General features: G+C 38.4%; 1 protein-coding gene across 2 annotated transcripts in view; it reads left to right on the top strand.

Moving 5' to 3' along the window:
• Agpat5 (1-acylglycerol-3-phosphate O-acyltransferase 5) overlaps nt 1-20,258 on the top strand; it is a 60,702-nt gene that overhangs the window by 18,720 nt on the left and 21,724 nt on the right. For both annotated transcript variants that reach the window (XM_015504655.2, XM_015504654.2), the window contains exons 3-5: nt 4,323-4,438; nt 5,548-5,637; nt 18,951-19,041. In XM_015504655.2, coding sequence (XP_015360141.1) covers nt 4,323-4,438; nt 5,548-5,637; nt 18,951-19,041 — 297 coding nt within the window. The remainder of the gene's footprint in view (nt 1-4,322; nt 4,439-5,547; nt 5,638-18,950; nt 19,042-20,258) is intronic.

The following is a 20,258-nucleotide window of genomic DNA, read 5'->3' as shown; positions in this document are numbered from 1 at the left end:
TAATTACCAGGAATTTGTAAAAATAGTGCATCTAGTCCCATAACCCCTTTACCAAGTCTCCCTCAATGATAACATTTTTATAAAACTGTAGCCAGTATCAAAACCAGGAAAGTGACACTGGTTAAGGCACTTTTTTCTTCAAATAATTTAGTCAAAAAACAAACAAATCTCCATATTTTTCAAACCTGTAGCTACTTTTGATACATGCTTCCTAAATTCCATTTTAATTACTTTTAGATATATAGTATGCCCAAAGCTAAAAACCATGGTAGAGCTCTCATGGAAGATCACGTATGCCCATGGCTTTCCTTTGTTTTTTCCTATCAGCTGTCCTCATGATCTTGTTGCTTTTATTACCTTAGGTAAGTGCAGAAAGTGAGAGCAGTTGAAGTGAATCTTTCTCAATTTAGCATATGAATGACTACATTCAGATGAATAGGATCAGGGCTGGAGAAACGGGTGGATAGGAATCATGACATATCTGTGTATTTTCCCCAACTTTATTAATGGGACTGGCTCAGATTATTTGATCTAATTACATTTGACTTTAGTAGAAATAACAGCCTCTTGGGATGCTGGCTTGCCCAGACACGATGCCCTTTTTTTAACCAGTAGGACAATCCTGCCATTCTTGTCCTGGTGCTGAGGAAGAATTTCTACCAGGCATCCAAATAAAATAGACATTCATGGGTCTACCATAGGGAATGACCTATGATAGCATTATGTACCCCACGTTTTTCAATTATTATTGACTGAGTCACTAATTTAACATAGAATTTTCTTTATCAGAATTCTCTTGAAATTCCTTATTCAGTTTCCTGCCAGCTTCCCCTTTTCCGGGTTTTAGTGGAAACACTGCTCTTAACAGCTGTGGTCCTAGTACTGACAAGCAGAACGCGTCCTGGGACTACTCCTGGAGGCTGTGGTGGTGGTGATGAGAATGGAAAACCCCCACTGCCATTTCCATGCTTACTCTGTTGGCCTTTCCATGCCTCCCTCCAGAGTGAGAACTTCTGGGAGAGCATTTGTGGAAACACGATACATGGAAACAGTTCTCCTTCTGTGTTGGGATTGGAATGTCGCAGGTGGCGGCATGAACTCCACACTGGGCCCACCCTAACCTGAGAGGTTCCGTTTCTCACTGTAGAGAACCACGTCCTTCTACTCCCTGCCCAAGCCCCGTGGCTTTCTTGCATTGCTTTAGCACCAGGTCCTGATACCAGGCAGCCTTTGGAATTTGGGAAGGCTACTTTTGGAATGCTTTCTAAAAATGCACAACTTGGGGACATACCAGAAGAATGAGTTTAAATTACCTTAGAATTGCAGGCTTTGGTTAGTATGTGATGGAAGGTTTGGAATCTTCCCCCAGAAAAACGGACCCATAAAATCTGCATGTAGTTTTTTGATTCCAGAGGTTCTCAAAGCCTAACCATAGACTAGGTTTCTTGGCCTCTTGTGTGTAGATGCCCTTTTAAAAACCCTTTTGAGATATTAAAAGGCACAATTAAATATCTCTGAAAATGTAATTGGCAGAAAGAACATTTCAAGGACCACTGCTCAGTTTGGGCTTTCTAGTTCACCCTCCACGAGGCCTGCCAGAATAAATGAGTTTCCTGGCTGGCGTTGAAATAGAATTGACATGTAAATGAGTCTCCCTCATCCCTTGTTTTTACTTGGCATGCCCTTGCTGTCTCTACATTCTTAGTTTTTGTTAACTTATTTCTTACCAGTGTTACCAAAAACAAAAGTCTATTTCTTCCCCTCATTCTTCTTTAACTATCTGCTTTGAACACTATTTATCTTTAATCTCACAAATGCTCCTTTTCTGGGTTTAGGTGGCAATTTCCTTGACTAACAGCATGTGTGGTGAGTCAACTGTCATAAGTAGATGTGGCTTTGAAGTCAGGGACCTTGGTTCATGTGAGTTTGTGGGCAAATTACTTAACCTCTTGGAGGCTAGTTGTTTAGGTGTCATATCTATTGATGGAGGTTTTAGGCAGTTTACATTTAGGTTATCTCGTGATCCCAGTGGTGAATATGGCTTATGGGTGGCGTTCAACAACAGTAATGAGGATGAGAACTAACCGTTAGCACAGTGCTGTGCCCACGGTAGCTGAGTGCTCCATGTGCTGTGTCTCTGTACAGCAGACCTTTGAGTTAGGAACTAGTGTTACAACAGATGATAGGGTTGAGGGAGATAAAAGGTGGCTGCCCCTCCTCATCCCTCCACTCTCTCCTCACGATGAGGGAGCGTGACCCTGCTTTGTTTGGTTCACTGTTGAAGAATTCTGACTTAGCCAGAATGTGAAATATGAATAGTTACTCCAAAGGTGATATGTCATTGTGTCAGTTGTAATCTAGTATTACCTATCTGAAACCTAGCTGAGAATAAACAGCGAGACAATTAAAAAGCTTATGTCTTTTGACTGCTTTAGTTAGTTGTTAAACTTTTCCACAAAAAAATTTCAAGTTTAAGGGCAAAGCTCAGGGTAGGTTATTAGGATCATGACATATTTTGGAAATCTTATACCTTCTTACAACGTTCTTGGAATATGCATCCAAGTCCACAACATAACCATGCTTGTTTCAAAAAATACATTTATTATTCCCTAAACTTTCAAAAATAATTGTTGTAGGAAAAGATGCCAAATCTGTTTTTTAGCTTCATACTCCCTGAATATATACCATGATGTACTTTAACCTGGGAACCATATAGAGTCATATCAAATTAGTTCTTAATATTGAATGTACTTCTAAATTTGGAACAGTTTTAACAGGCTTGGTTATGTGTTTTTAAGATGATTTCGAAGAACCGTGTCTCAGTGATGGTTTATGTGATCTAAGTTAGAAGGGACTAAGGAGAGGGCTTCTAAAGAAAGTTGTGTACCTTAGAAAAAGCCATAGTTGATAGCATTACAGTTTGTGTGATAGACACAGCTGCCATTGACTGTCTAACATAGACAGAGATCTTTAGGCATCAGTATATAAGGATCCATAACAAAATTATAATATATAATTGTAAGTCTTAAAGGCATCAAAAACCAGGTAATCTGTGAGTGATAATCCCTAATTAAAAAGAGAAATTTATAATAATTGGTAAGACTTTTTCTAGAAGGTTAATTTTTAGTGTTTAAATCGCTATATCTTCAGGACAGTCTAGATAGTATGTGCGTTGTCAAAAGGATTTCACGTGACTAAGAGTTAGTCATCTTGTAGTCTGTGGAAAACTGTCTCCTTTTGTTAAAATTTTATTGTGATTTCTTTAAATTCCAGACTTATTTCCTAGGCTTTAAAACATTTTTTTCCTTTAATTTACTCCATTTCTCATTTCCGTGGCCTTGAATATGCTTGTGATGCTAGAACTATATTCTTTTCACAGGTTCTTAACAAATGTATTTTTAAGTCTCACACCTTGAGTTCATCTGCTAATACTAGAGTTTCCTTCACGTTTCACTTTACCCTGCCCTTCTCACCAGGAGAGGCCGTTGGCAGCCACTGACTTTCAAGTCTGGTTTCTCTGGCTCTCAAGACATTATTATTATTTGTCCCTGTCATTTCCTTTCCTCTCATCTGTTCAAAGTGCCTCCTCTGTTACCGTCTTCTGCACCCTGTTTGCTGGTCCTGTTTCTTTGCTTTGGCAAGCCCACTCCTGCGGGTCACCGTTTCTTCTGTTTGAAGCCCAGTGCACAACTTCTTGGAAGGCTTCAGTTGCCACTCCTGTCGGCTCGCTTACGCTTTGCTCTTGGTTTCGCGACTCTTTGATAATAGCATAGCGGGGTAGTGGGTTATCGGGGACCTCGTCCCTTGGTTGGTAAGGAGCACACATCTCCCTAGCCTCGTTGTAAGGCATCTGAGACCTTCTGAGTGCCAGTGTGACCTAGTACTGTGTCCAGAGGCTCGTTCTTAAAGGGCCCTGCCCTTTTATTGAGCATGTGTGTCCAGAATATTTAGTCATCCTTGATAGTTTCTTTAGCATTTTCTGCTTATAATTTCCCCCTTTTTATGAAAAAAAGAAAAATATGTCTTAATTTTAAAAACTCAGCTTATTCTTTGTAAAATACTTCTGTTGAATTACTTGGTACTTTGTGATTTTTTTTTCTTTTGTCCTTGAAATAAAAAGCCTTTCAAGAATTGGAGGATAATGTAAAAGAGAAAAAAATCCCCCACAATTTAAGTTATTTAACTATCTGGGGTTTATGTAAAGTAATTTTAAACATTCTGATTATTCTCATAGCATATTCCTAACACAGTGCTGTGAAGAGGCTGTTTCTGTGGTCTCTGGGGAGGGGCGCTGGACGTACTGACAGAGTCTGTCTTTGCAGTTGACTGGGTTGTTGCTGATATTCTGGCCATCCGGCAGAATGCTCTCGGACACGTGCGCTACGTGCTGAAGGATAGGCTCAAGTGGCTTCCATTATATGGGTGTTACTTTTCTCAGGTAACTTTTCTTTCCTCTACTTTTTCCTTTACATATGGGTCAGTTAAAAAAATATATTTTAAAGTTTAACATACACTTAATATAAATATATGTGGATTTTTTGGTTCTGTTTTGTAGTGTTGGGGATTGAATGCATGTCTTCATGCATGCTGAGTAGTCGCTGTACCACTGAACTATATCCCCAGAATTTTTCTTTGGTATTTTTGATGTTGTATATGTATATACGTGTCTGATTGTCCACATAGTTAAATGAAATAGCAAAAGTACAAAAGTCAGATAGGAAACTAAAGACATAGAATTCAGTAGTCAGTTACTTTAAGAAACCAATGGTAAAATTAATTATGATCTCTCAGAGATTAAGCAAAATAATGAGATAATGTGTAAAGTTCTTAGCATGAGGGCATTTATTTTCTAAGGTCCTAAAGTGCAGGATCCAGGTGTGAGAGAGCGGGTTTCTGCTTAGCCTTTTTCCCTGGCTGGCAGATGACAGCACCCTCCCTGTGTCTTACGTGATCTTGTTCTGTGCACTGCATTCCTGTTGTTTGTTTTCCTCAGAAGGATGCAGTCACTCTGGCTCAGCCCCCCACCCCAGGACCTTGATGTACTTATCATGATTACCCCTGTCTCCACACAGTCACCATGGAAGTTGGAGCCTCAACACCTGGGTTTTGGGGAAACAAATATAGTCCTTACCAGTGCCACGTAAATAGCTGTAGCTGGGTCGGTTTTTCAAATCCCTAAAGGTTGTTAGTGCTGACATTTAAGGATATTTTTTAGTGATTCTGTAATGACTCAGTGGAAAATTGGGAGTTAAGATCCATCTGATAAATAGAGTTTTTGGTTTAAAGGATATATTTTTAAGAAAGAAAGGATTTTAACTACCAACAAACTAAACGTTCATATATTTTCATAGGATAGCATGCAATTTTATTGGAATAATGTTTATCTAAGTTATTTAGGTGCTAATATTTGAATGTATTAAATATACCTTAAATTGTGAAATGTGGTTTTGTTCTTTACTCTTCAGGAGCAGAGTTGCCTCTCTGATGACTGTGGCAGTTGGTTAATTTAAAAGTAAATGATTTTCCTCCCCATTTTTTCATGTGCAGCATGGAGGGATCTATGTGAAGCGAAGTGCCAAATTTAACGAAAGAGACATGAGGAGGAAGCTGCGGAGTTACGTGGACGCGGGGACCCCAGTAAGAGTGCTGTTTGTGTTTTTCCTTAGCAGCTCCTGATTACTAATCTAGGGTCAAGGTGACATTTAAGATTTGGTTTGAAAGTACACAACCATATAGGTACTAAATAATTCAGAGTTTTGTGAGGCAACAAAAACTCTCTGAATAAAAGTCAGTGATTCTTTTTAGCCATCAGAAAGGTTGCTGCAGACAATTAAGTCCTTTCCTGGTGGTTGTCAGTGTCGACCTTAAAGAGGAATAAAAAGAACATTTCATACTTTTGGAGTCTATAAATAGAAAACGGCAATGTGCTGGTAACCCTACACTTGAGTTCCTCGGAGCTCATCGAACTTCTGTCTTCTTTAGATCAGATTTGATACTAGAAGCAGCCACAGTTTTCTGTCAGTATAAATTTGGATTTTTCTTATACACTGAATTGTTTGAAAAACCAGGAGTATTAATATTTACATTCAATGTGAATATTATTTTCCAAAACTATGCTTAAAAAAAAAAAAAACCCAAGAATCTCGATCTTCTATTTGAAGAATGCCAGTTGCTGCCAAATGACTTTTCCCATGACTCCCCCTGGATCAGCAACAGGATCGCTTGGGATCTGTCTTTCAGTGCATTCCAAGTGCTCCGAAACTTTGCTCAGGGGCTCAACTTCTTTTCTTTTTCTTCTTATCCCCTCTCTCCTCCTCTCCACTTGCCAGGGCTTGTGGGCAGCAGCCTGGGCTCCCGTTGAAGGGATTCTGCGAGTCAGCCGGTGAGGTACCCAGTGTGAGCATTTTCTCATAAATGTTCTCTGGGTGTTTTTGCAGTAGGAGGTGGCGTGCGGTCTGGGCAGATGGCAATGGAATGAGGTGAGGGGAAGAGCGGCCCTGTGTCCTGTCATAGCGCACTCTGGAGGACAGGCATTGAGTCGAGAAGGGACTACTCAGTTTTATACAGTGTGGTGGGTTTTTGATACAGTGGGGGTCATTTTGTAGATCTCCAAAAGACAGACTAGATTGGAAATATTTATATCCACTTTTAAAAGTTTTAAATTTAAAGACATGGATTAATGTGTTAAAATGTCCATTTTTCTTTTCTCCTTATTGGCTCTACAGTTTGGTGTCTATCATTAATTTTGGAAAATTTCTGTTTATTACAGGTTGAGTATCCTTGAGAACCAGAAGTGTTTCAATTTCGAATTTTTTAGATTTTGGAATTTTCCATAGGCTTTACCTGTTGAACATCTCTAATCAAAATCTGAAACTTTTTGAGGAATGTCAGTATTCAAAATTTTGGATTTTGGAGCATTTTGGATTTGTGATTTTTGAATTGGGAGTGCTCAACCTGTATTTCTTTGAATATTATTGCTATCCTGTTCTCTCTCTCTTCTCTGGTTACTGGTGTGTTGGATCATTTGATGCTGTCCCACAGCTCTTGGATGCTTTACCCTGTCCCACAAACTGCCCTCCCCATTCTCATTTTTATTTCTGTCTTACAGTTTGGGTAGCTTCTGCTGATTGCCATCAAGTTCACTAATTCTTCTTGTGGCTGTGCTCAGTCTGTACTTGAGCCAGTTAAAGGCATTCTTCATCTGTACCTGGTCCTTCCTCTCAACATTTCTCTTTGACTCTCTCTCATGATTTCCTCTTGTACTGCACGTCTCCACTTGAGAACCTTGATCGTGCCTCTCATCCTTGCTGGCTGTTTTCCAGCATCTGCCTGAGACCAGTGCTTCTGGTGGTTCTGTGTCCAGACCCTGCTTTCACCTGCCTTTTCACACCTCCTAAGATTTTGAAAGTTGGCATCTTGGGTAGACTAGAAGGCACTGAGGCAGATCGTCCCGACACTTGGAAATGGTCGCACCTTTCTTTTTCCCTGTGTTGGGAGTGGAGTCTGCCAGCCAGCAGTTGTATTAGGTTTGAGCTTTGCTATGTCGTGTTTTGTCTTTGGGGCTTCAGATTCCAGTAGCTTTCATTACTTTGTGCTCAGGATGGAGGGTGTCCTATCGGAGAGTTTTCCCTAAGTGTCTGTTCCATGCCCAGCTTTTACTCAGGCTCCCTCTCTCCATAGTACTCTGGAACGTGTTGCTGAGCTCTGCTGATTTGGTAGCGGGAAGGAAGGAGTATTTTTGTTTTGATTCAGACTTAGGGAGGGTATGGAGGGCAGCCTTCTCTGACCCTGCCTTTGCCCCTCTGCCTGTGCCTGGATGAATCCCTGCCCTCCCTCCTCTGAGGCTTCTTTCTTCCTTCTCTTCCCCTCGCATCCGTAGTTTTCCATCCACATCTGAAGTGTAGCAGAATTTTCTTGCTCTTTTACCAGCAACTGCACAGGAGAGTGGAGGGAAGGGCCTGTGTGGGCTGGGCGGCCGTCCAGGGCTGCTTCTCTCTCCAGGGCTGTGTTGTTCTCCTCCCGACTCCAGCATTTCCCCCTTTGTCTTTCCGTGGTTTTCCCTTCCTCCTCACTTCCTTCCCTCCTTCAGGTTGTAGTGCCTGGGGCCATCGGGGGTGCTTCTGTTTTACTGGTTCACATTTGGCTTTTGAAAATTGGTAACAATTTTTTAACTAAATTGTTTTTAGTGGCCCCCGGCATTTCCTAGGTAAGCAAGTGCTGACATCTCTTGTCCCCTTTGAGCCCCTTCCTCAGTGTTTGGTGGGGGTTGCCTTGCAGCCTGTCAGCTCTTTGAAGTTGTGAATTTACACGCTGCCAGTGTTGTTGTGCTAGTGTAGGGTTAGGAGCAACCTTCTTCAGTGTTCTGCATGCTAAATTAATTCGTAATTCTGAGACAGTTGCTTAAGTTGCTGAAGCTGGCCTTGAACTTGGAATCCTCCTGCCTCAGCCTCCTAAATTGCTGGGATTACAGACATGCACCACCACACCTGGCTTTGTCATCTGTTTGATACTTTGAAAATTATGTTATATCTAGTTTTTCAAATTGTTTTTATAGGAAGGTTCATTCAGATAGTCTACTTTTTCATTGTGACTTACCAAAAGAACCTTATTGCTTTTCAAGGGCAAGAGTCTCACTTTTTATGTTCCTAGCACATAATGACTGGCATGCTCATGTTGGAATCACCCTGTATCTGAGGTCCAATTTCTTAGAATCTAGATGAAAGCAGAGATTATACTCTTATTTGTGAAAGTTAAGTAACTGACATGGTAGAATGTATTTATCAAGTTAGCTTTCATATGGCTTAATATATCTCTGAGGAATCTATGACTACATGAGTTAGTCCTCAATATTGTTATTTAAGGGATTACAAAATTTTATTTTAAAAAAGTGCATCTGTATTACAAATTATTAAGAAATAATTTCCATAATTGTTGCTGGGACAATATTTTCATAAGGTACTTATTGGTTCTGGATGCAAATGAAACATTTATGATAAAAATAACTACATAATTTATAAAAGTCATGAAGTTAGAATTCGAGCTAGTAAATTTATATGCTTTTTCTTCCAAGTTTCTTTTGGAGTGGGAGGCAGCCTATTAGATGAGAGTACTCCTTTGGCATCAGATTTGGCTTTAAGTCCTAGGTCTGCTGTTTAGACTTTATTATTTTACATAAGTCACTTTCTAAGCTTTGATTTCCATTTTCATTAAATCTATTAATAACTATTAATTTGTTAGCTAGTCTTAAATAGCATATTTGCAAACTACACAAATTGTCTTAGTTTCCTATTACTACTTTAACAAATAATACATACTCACCGGCTTAAAATAACACAGATTTATTATCTTAACTTTTCTAAAAATCAGCCCAAAATAGGTCTCACTGAACTGAAATCAAAGTGTTGGTGGGCTGTGGTCCTTTCTAGAGACTCTAGGGAAAATCCATGCTCCTGCCTTCCCCTGCTTTTAAAATGGCCTGCTTCCCTACCTCGTGGCTCCATCCGTCTCCACAGTGAGCGCTGGCTGGCCTGGTCTGTCCTTATGGACCATTTCTCTGGTTCTGACTTTTAAAATATATATATATTTATTTTTTTGTTATAGGTGGGCACAGTATCTATTTCACTTTTATGTGGTGCTGACGTTTGAACCCAGTGCCTCCCGTGTGCTAGGCAAGCACTCTACCACTGAGCCACAACCCCAGCCCTCTGGTTCTGACTTTTGAGCCCCTTTCCTGTTCCAGGACTTTCCCCCTTTCCTGTTCAAGGACTCTCATGATTATATTAAGCCTTCTGGTTAGTTGAAGATAACTTGTTGTCTTTAGGTCCATAAGTAATCCTCATAACTCCCTCTGGCCTTGTCACACAGTACGTTGAGGGCTCCAGGGTTAGGATGTGGACCTCCCAGGGAGGGAAGGCGTTATCCTGCCCACCACACCTCACATATGTGTTTATGGGACCTGACCATGTTTTCTGACCATGCATATAGCACTTTCAGAGTGAAATAAATAATGAGCTCAGCGAGGAAAGAAACTATTCTGTATCCTGCCACATTTGGCAGGTTTTCCTCTTAACCGGATGATGGACTTTTGAATGACTTGAGTGTTTCTGATTGTAATTGTAAATAAAAAACTTTAAAATGGTTTGCTAGATTAGGTTAGCTTGGGGGACAGAAGGCAGAGATGAAAGAAAAGGCAGTATTCAAAGTATATAGCTAATCAATTCAGGGTTTTTAAGTTCTATAATATTGTTCCTATATAAATGTGCTTTGAAAACTATTTAGTAAACTAGAATTTCTAAAAATCAGAGGGTGAAGGAAACATTCATAAGAGCCTGCCACTTAGTGCTTAATATTTTCATGACATCCCTCTAATAATTAACTTATCCAGTGCATGGAAAAAGTCCAGTTCAGTGGTTGGTTATAGTTTAAAACTCTGATTAGAGTTGTTTTATTTTTGACTAGGTTTTTAGTGTAAATAGGTTGTTAATTTTCCATCAGAGGGTGAAACATCTCATGTTCCAAATGGTGTATCATATCTTGAAAATATATATATTTTTTAAAAATATTGAAGGTCATCACAGGGGAGAACAGAATCTCAGGTTCTTTCAGTGAAAACTTAGCAGATCAGACTTACATGGGTAGCAGTAGAGATCCTCTCCATAGTTTAACTACTAGTAGTTTGTCGTTTTTTCTTGTAGCTCCCATTCCTCCTTGTCGGGGGACAGCAGTTTCTTTTACATCATGCTTCTTGCGATGAGGTCCCAACGCCCAGGCTACCCTGCAGGGCGCCCTTTTCTTGCCCCAGTGCTCTGGCTTGCTCCTTGTCCTCCCTCCAGGGCCACCTTCTCCTTACCCCGGGAATAAAGAGGATGGCTGCTGGGCTGGGGATGTGGCTCAAGCGGTAGCGCGCTCGCCTGGCATGCGTGCGGCCCCGGTTCGATCCTCAGCACCACATACAAACAAAGATGTTGTGTCCGCCGAGAGCTAAAAAATAAATATTGAAAAATTCTCTCTCTCTCTTTACAAAAAAAAAAAAAAAAAGGATGGCTGCCCTTTTTATCAGCATTTTGAAACCAGTAGCAAAAAAGTTATCAGATGAAAGCACCTGAAGGAGAAAAAACGTTCTGTGGAAAACCTTGCCTCTCCAAGTGTGCCTTCTGCCCCACGTGGTTGTCTGGTTGTCGGGAGGGAGAAAGAGAACACTGCTTCAGTTTCCTTGCCCTGGGTGGTGGTTCCTGAGGATGCCGCGTGCGAGGGTGACCACAGGGACGGCCGGGGTTAGGGAACGGGGGCTGGCGTCCCCTCGCCCCCTCTCCAGTCCTCCACCGAGTGGGTCAGCTCAGACTTTCAAAGCAGATCCATGTTGTAATTGAAAAGCAGCGAGTTGTAGTGCTGTTTTATGTTACGCACTGTATTAAGTAGATGTGCATATTAAAAGATGGTAACCTTTTATTTTTATAATATCGTCAGGAAGCGTAGGTATCGTTATAATTTTCACTTTCTTTGTTTTTTCCTTTCATATATAATTTCTGCTTTTGGTGTCCTATTAAGAAATCTTTACTAAACTCAGAGTTGCTGAGATTTTTCTCCTAGAAACATAAAAGTTTATTTTTTACATTTGGGTCTGTGATTCATTCAAGTTCATTTTTGTACATAAGGTAGGAGTTTATTTTTTTATATAGATATATATCACCTTTGATTGAAAAGGATATCTTTTCCCCATTGTTTGAAATAAATGTACTGTGTGTAGGTCTGTTATTGATACATAGTGGATTCTGTGTTCTTTTCTGTAGATGTGTATGTGTGTCTTTACACCAGTACCTTTCTTTCATGATTACCCTTGCTTTATAATCAGTTTTGAAATCTGGTATATTGAGTTTTAAATTTTCACTTTGTTTTCAAAATTGTTTTGGATTTTATTGATTCTATAACTCAGTGTGGGAAGAACTGATATAACAGAATTGAATCTTTGGCTCTATAAATAGCTTACATTTCTTTATCTAAGTCATCTTTAATTTCTTTTATTAGTGTTCTGTAGTTTTTAGGGTATGGTTTCTATATTTTCAGCCAAATTTTTACTACCTTAAGAAGTTCACATTTTCAATGCTATTAAAAATTCACATTTAAAAAGTACATTCTGTTGTTGATAGCATCTAAATATACAGTTGTTATTTGTATATTGACTTTTTAATCCCATAACATTGCTAAGCTTACTTATTAGAAGTAATAATAACTTTAACTTCTTTTAGATTATTCCTTAGGGTTTTCTATATAGACAATAATGTCATTTGTATTATCTGAGTGACAGTTTTGCTTCTTTTAAAATCTGATGTCTTTTATTTTTCTTGCCAGATTTTCTGGCCAGACCCTTCAGGACATTCTCAATTAGAACTAAGAGAGCAGCAGCCTTTCTCAGCCTCGGAGGAGACACTCCTTCTCCTGCCCTTCTTGGTGCCTAATCCCATGCCCCTTTCGGAGTCCCCTGTGTAACTTGTCCTTCACAGCCTTGTGTTCCTTTCTCACAGTATGTCACGATGTGTAGTTGCACAGTGTTATTTGTTTATCTTGTGTATTTTCCTCACTTGTACGTAAAGACTGGAGGGGAGGCTGTGTCTGTTCTGCGTCTGGTGTGTAGGACCTGGCACATAAGGAGAGTGCAAGAAATAGCTCTCTGGGGACCTTGCCTTCTCTGATTGTCAGTCTTCTTTTAAGGTAAACACCCAAGAGCAGGAGAGCATGCTACAAGAGTGCTTAGCCAGGGGAAAACCATTCTGTCTCTCGTGGTTGAGCCTAAGGCTGATCGCCAGCAGTGATTGCTCTCGTAGATCTGGATATAGACTTTAAAAACATATTCTCATGAACATGAATTTATGGTTTGGGGAACTAATATTTATATTTTTCTTCCTGAAAATAATGAATTTTTATTTTTTTGTCAGTTTTACCAGTTTTTTTTTTTTTTTTACATTTTCATAACAAATCTGGTCAATCTACATTATCAAATATAAAGGTCCATAACACAATCTATTACTTCCTAAGTTAGGCAAAGAAAATGGATTCCAAAGCTTTTTATGTAAATGAACAAAAAGCTTATTATTTGTGTGGGAGCTGAAAATGCAAAACTGCCACAATAGCATTCTCCATTATCCCTTTTTCAGATAAACTCTGGGTGAATTTGTTTATGAGTTTGTTTCATAAGCAAACTCAGATTCTCATATGGATGTGTTAAGTAGGAGTCTTATAATCACAGGTCACTCAGATAAGGGACTGTGTCTTATATCAGAGGTGTACTTAGGTGCTATTTGAGCATGGGTGGCATGAGCAGAGTTTTCTCCCTGAACTCCTGTCCTCTTTTCTATCTTCCTGTTATTGATCCCAGTAACTCAGGAAGTTGAGGCAGGAGGATCTTAAGTTCTAGGCCAACCTGGGCAACTTAGTGAGACTCTTGTCTTAAAATAAAAAATTAAAAAGGCCTGGGAATGCTAAAACACCCTGGGTTTGATTCCCTGTACCAAAAACATTTAAAAAAAAATTTTGCTCTTTTTAGCTACACACAACGCTAGGGTTGATTTTGGCATAAAAGCATGGACTATGATTTGCTGTATTTCAGTCCCCGCTATTTCCCCTCTCCCTGTCCTTCTCCTTCCTCCTGTTTTCTTCCCTCTACTGATATTTCTGCTGTTCACTTTCAGCTCTCACCCCCACCCCTTAAAGTCAGTGTCCTGTGGGTATACATGACAGTGAGATTCTCTGTGGCATCTTCCTGCACGTACACAGGGAAGGTGGGCAGATTCCTTCTGTTGTTGTTCCCTCTCCTAGCTCGTCTCCCTCCCCTGCACTCCCCTTCATCTAGTCCTTTCTTTTATTCTAATGGAATCCACCCCACTTCTTTTTCTCTCTCTTTCCCCCTGCTTATTTGGTACTAGCTTTTGCAAATCAGAGAAAATATTCACCTTTGGCTTTCTGAGTCTGGCTTATTTCACTTAGCACGATAGTTTCCAGTTTCATTCATTTACCAGCAAATGCCGTAATTTCATTCTTTATGGCTGAGTAATACTCCTTTGGGTATATATACCACATTTTCTTTATCCATTCATTTGTTAAAGGACACTTTGGTTTGTTCCATAACTTGGCTATTGTGAATTGTGCTGCTATAAACATCAATGTGGCTATATCCCTATAGTATACAGATTTTTAAATCTTTTGGATATATACTCAGGAGTGGGATAGCTGGGTCATATGTGACTCCATTTCTGTTTTTTTTTGAGAAATCTCCATACAGCTTTCCTGCGTGGTTACACTAATTTGCAGCCCACCAACAATGTATGAATGTACCTTTTCCCCCACATCCTCGACAACATTTATTATTTGTAATTGATTGCCATTCTGACTGGAGTGAGGTGAAATCTCAATGTGGTTTTGATTTACATTTCCCTGACTGCTGAAGATGTTGATCATTTTTTCATATATTTGTTGGCTAATTGCATTTCTTCTTTTGAGAAGTGTCTGTTTAGTTCTTTTGCCCGTTTATTAATTGGGTTATTTGATTTCATAGTGTCAAATATTTTGAGTTCTTTATATATTCTGGATATAAATGTCCTATGAGAGGAGCAGGTGGCAAAGATCTTCTTCCATTCTGTGGGCTTTCTTTTTATGGTCTTATTCGTTTCTTTTGCTGTGCAGAAGCTTTTTAATTTGATGCCATCCACTTATTGGTTTTTGGTTTTATTTCTTGTACTTTAGAGGTCCTGTTAAGGAAGTCGGTTCCTGTGCCAGTATTTTGGACTGTTGAGCCTACATTTTTATCTAGCAGTTGCAGAATTTGTGTTCTAGTTCCTGGGTCTTTAATCCACTTGACTTTCGTGCAGGGTGAGAGATAGGAGTCAAGTTTCATTTTTCTACATAGGGATTTTCATTTTTCCTAACACTATTTGTCTAAAAGGCCATCTTTTCTCCCAAGAAATGTTTTTGGTACCTTTATCTAGTATCAGATAGTTGTATTTATGTGGGTTTATCTCTGTGTCTTCTATTCCCTTGGTCTTGTTTTTTTTTTCTTTTTAAATTTTTATTTATTCTAATTTGTTACACATGGCAGCAGAATGCATTTTGATCTTGGATCACTCTAGTAAAATTAGACAAACTGTTAGGAAATTTTAAAAAACCTTAAGTTAACTAAATTTAAAGAGGTAAATTAGACATCAGAATAATATATTGTATGATTGTAGTACAAGTAAGATTAGAAACATCAAAGTTCTGAATGTGCTAGATAAAGATAAAAAGTCAATGTTTACCACACTTAAATTTTATAATGAAATTATTTTCACTAAACAAAATGGTAAAAAAGTCAGTAACTAAAAATTATTCAAGTTACTTCAAAAGAGATTTTTAGGAAAGATGGTGGACTGAGATGGACATCATTACCCTGAGTACATGTATGAAGACATGAATGGTGTGACTCTACTTTGTGTACAACCAGAGACAGGAAATCTGTGCTCTATATGCATTGAATCTGTAGAATGCTTTTGATAGTATGGTCATTTTAATAATATTTTGCCTATCCAAGAACATGGAAGGTCTTTCCATCTTCTGAGGTCTTATTCAGTTTCTTTCTTCTGTGTTCAATAGTTTTTATTGTAGAGTTCTTTGACATTCTTTGTGCGATTTATTTCCATTTTTTTGAGGTTATTATAATTGGGATATTTTTCCTAATTTCTTTTTCAGCAGGTTTGTTATTGGAGTATAGGGAAGTGATTGATTTATGTATGTTAAGTTGATTTATGTATGTATTTTTATATCTGCTCCTTTACCTTTTTTTTGTTGGGGTATACTAGGGATTGAACTCGGGGTACTCAACCACTGAGTCACATCCCCAGCCCTATTTTGTATTTTATTTAGGAAAAAGGTGTCACTGAGTTGCTTAGTGCCTCCCTTTTCCTGAAGCTGACTTTGAACTTGCGATCCTTGTGCCTCAGCCTCTTGAGCGCTGGGATTTCAGGCATATGCCACTGCCCCCGGCTGCTTTACCAAATTTGGTTTTCAACTCTAGAAGTCTTCTAGCGGAATTTTTGGAGTCTTCTAAATATAGACTCATGTCATTGGCAAACAGATAATTTGAGCTCTTCTTTTCCTGTTGTAGCCCTTTAATTCCCTTCTTCTGCTTGATTGTTTTAGGACTTTGTTGAGTAGGAGTGGTGAGAGTGGGCATCCTTCTCTTGTTTCTGTTTTCAGAGAATATGTTTGTAGTTTTTCTTCATTCAGTATGCTGTTGGCTTGGGGTTTGTCATATACATCCTTTACAATGTTGAAGTACTTACTTTTATCTCTAGTACCTGTTGTTTAAACATGAATGGGTGTTGCACTTTGCCAAATTCTTTTTCTGCATCTATTGAGATAATCATGTGATTCTCATCCTTAAGGCTATTTATATAGGGAATTATATTTATTGACCCAACCTTGCATCCCTGGGATAAAACCCACTTGATCATGATGCAATATCTGTGTGTGTGTGTGAATATGTGTGTGTGTGTGTGTGTTTGGTAGCAGGGATTGAATGCAAGGGCACTTAACCACTGAGCCACATACTCAGCCCTATTTGTTTGTTTGTTTTGAGACAGAGTCTCACTAGGTTGCTTATAGCCTCATTAAGTTGCTGAGGCTGGCATCAAACCTGTGATAGTTCCGTCTCAGTCCCGAGTTGCTGGAATTACAGGCATGCACCACCAAGCCCAGCTTTTAGTGTGTGCTTTTTTTTTTAATATTTATTTTTTAGTTATAGGTGGATACAATATCTTCACTATATATTTCATGTGGTGCTGAGGATCCAAACCAGTGCCTCACGCACGTAGGCGAGTGCTCTACCTCTGAGCCACCACCCCAGCCCCTTAATGTGTTTTTGTATTCAGTTTGCCAATATTTTATTAAGATTTTTTGCATCTGTGTTCATCAAGGATATTGATCTGAAGTGTTCTTTCCTTGATGTGTCTTTGTCTGTTTGACAGTGTACCCTGCTTTTTTATTTCATGGAATAATTTGAAGAGGATTAGTCAATTCTTCTTCTTTTTTTTAAATATACTTTTTAGTTGTAGGTAGACGCAATACCTTTAATTAATTATTTTTAATGTGGTGCTGAGGATCGAACCCAGTGCCTCATACCTGCTAGGCCAGCACTCTACCCCGGAGCTGCAGGCCCAGCCCATCAATTACCTCTTTTTTAAAGACCTGATAGAACTTGGCTAAGAATCCATCCAGTCTTGGACTTTTTTTTGGAGGGCTTTTGCTATCTCCTTCAATTTTATTTCTTGTTACTGATCTGTTTAAGTTTTCTATATCCTCATGGTTAATTTGTGTAAGGAAGCTCTATCTCTCTAGGAAACTGTCAATATCTTCAAGATCTTATAGTTTATTGGAGTATGAATTTTTAAAATAGTTTCTGATGATCTTGTGGATTCAGTATAGTGTCTGTGGTGTATTTTCTTTTTCATCTCTGATTTTATTCGTTTGACTCTTCTCTCTTCTTATTTTGGTTAATTTGACTAGCGGTTTATCAGTCTTGTTTGTCCTTTCAAGAAACTGTTTCATTGATCGTGTGTGTGTGTGTGTGTGTGTGTGTGTGTGTTGGTAGTGGTTTTAATTATTTTCTGTTGATTTTGGTTTAATTTTTTCTTTTTCTAAGGTCTTGATATATAGTATTAGATTATTTGGTATCTTTCTAGTTTCTAATGTACAAACTCAGTGCTGTAAATTTTCCTCTTAGAATTGCTTTTATACAGTCCCAGAGATTTTGATATATCATTATTTCCATTTGTTTATATGATTTTTTTAAAAAAATTTCTCCCTTGATTTCTTCTGCCATCCATTCATCATTCAAAAGTGTATTATTAGTTAGTGTCCAGGTGTTAGAGTGGTTTCTGTTTTTTAACTTATTATTGATTTCTAACCTTATTATAAAAAAATAAAAAACATTAGAATTTTAAAAATAAAATAAAAAGGAATAGGGATGTGGCTCAGAGGTAGAGTGCCTCTCAGTCAAATCCAAAGTCCCTACTCTACGCGTTTATTTGAAAAGGTGAATGTTTTACTTTTGTCTGTCAATTAAAAATATCAGTGTAGTTTTTGTAACTCACTTCTCAAACTGAGAGTTTGTTATTGTATGATTTAATGTTTTTGTTTTTACCTTCCCAGGTAGGTACTTATAAAAAGCTTAGACTAATTGATTGCTTAGTAGATACTTGATAGTCTCGTTTTATTTATAGGTACTATATTACTTCAACTTATGTAACTAATATGAAGCTGCAAATGCATTAGAGAAGTTCTATAAAATAGGATTATTGTACAAAGCTTTCAAAATGCAGATATTACCTTTTATATTATGGAATATTCAATGTATATATATAGTTTTCCTAAAATGGAAATGTACTTTTAGTACATTTAGTACTTGAGATGTACTTTTGTCTTGATACTTAACATTAATTTCTAAAATTTGCACCCTTTTAAATGTCATGTTGGGTTTTTAGGGGGAAAGGGTGAAAACAGGATGGTTGGGGCAGGGTCAGTGCATACTGTATACATGTATAGAAATACACTGAATACCAGTATAAATGTGCAGCTGCAATGTTATTAAGTCAATGGACAAATGAAATAAAATGGTATAGATTCTTAGAGGGGAAAGGTGATTTCATTACAAGTCAGTGTGGTGTGGCCAGATTTTCGATTTGTGAATGCTAGCATGTTATTAGAACCATTTTAGATCCTCAGTGGCTGGCCCACCGTGAGGATTACATTTTACATGTAGTCCATGCTGTGTTCAGACTCAAGTGAGTGTGTGCAGTTTGATTGCTCTGCCTGAAAAAATGTTGTATGTAAATCCTGTAATAATAGGATTAGCATGGGTAAATTAACAGTAACAACAACAAAGCTCGAACAAAAAAAGCAAACTGAATTTCCCTTATGCCCCACAGATGTATCTTGTGATTTTTCCAGAGGGAACAAGGTATAATCCAGGACAGACAAAGCTCCTTTCGGCTAGCCAGACATTTGCTGTTCAACAAGGTAAGTAAAAGGTTAACTGTGTTTGAAAAATAACTTTTTAAAGAGAAAGATCCTTTTAGTTTTTCTTCCTGGAGAAGGTATGTTTTATGATTGAATGAAGTAATGTATCATCTCTGAGGAAATGAGGTTTCTCCTAAATTCATTGGCATGTTATTTCATATGTCTAAGATATTATATTCAGGTACTTTGGATTTAGTTAAAAATCTAAGTACATGGGCAAGTAAGTGTAATTTTTTTCCTACTGAGTGGGTTATGGGTCATGGAAATAACTTCTGTCTTGTAGGTTTACAGATGAGAGGCAGAAGCCACACTCTGACTTTGATTAGCTATGTGAGTACATGTTGCCTAATGTTACCAAATACCAGTTTCTTATTTCTAAAATACATAGATATATTTGTGTAAGCCCCACATTTGTGTAGGAATCAGATTAGAATATGTATGAAGTTTCCCTTGGAGAGTATTTCTGAAAGTTGGTTCATAGCTCTTAGAAGCTGTAATGTTTCCCAACAACAGAAATGTTCTTCTTAACTCGTTGTGTCCATCATCCTGCGTATAGGACACCTATAAAAATGCACACCGTTGTGTAGGACACCTATAAAAGTGCTCAGTTAAGTTTTTGTCGGTGTGCTGTATATAGGATGATGGGATATCAAGGATTAAAGTCCATTTTAGAAAATTGGATAACTAATACACCAGTAAGCTACACAGTTTAACCAAATTGGGAATTCTGCAGACAACAGTAGTTCTGCTGTGTTCTCAGAAGTGTCTTTGAAGGTTGAATCAGTGTGAGCTCTCCTGTGTGGCCAGCGAGGCATGACTGAGCATCTGCTGGTCATGTCACTCCAGGAACATGACAGTGCCATAGAAGAGAGCTTTCTGCAACGGCGGTGACACACTCTGTCTGCTCTGTCCAGTGTACTTCCACAGCCTGCATGTGGTTTCTGCATGTGGCCAGTGCATCAGAGGAAAGGAAGTCTTCATTTTATTTGATTTTACTTTAATTGACATTCTAAATTTTGTTTAATTTACATTTAAGCAGACACATGTTGCTAGTGGAAGATCTATGATAGCACAGGTTTGTGGGATGCAAAAAACTTTAGACTTTTACTAGATCCACAGCACTTGAATTTAATCTCTGGCAGATATAATATGCAAACAAATTAAGAGAAACCTCTTTTCCTAAGAATGGAACTTTCATTCATTCAGTATGTATGAAT

The sequence above is a fragment of the Marmota marmota genome, unplaced genomic scaffold, assembly GCF_001458135.2.
Source record: "Marmota marmota marmota unplaced genomic scaffold, marMar, whole genome shotgun sequence".
Classification (NCBI taxonomy): domain Eukaryota; kingdom Metazoa; phylum Chordata; class Mammalia; order Rodentia; family Sciuridae; genus Marmota; species Marmota marmota.
This window is presented reverse-complemented; position numbering and strand designations above follow the sequence as displayed.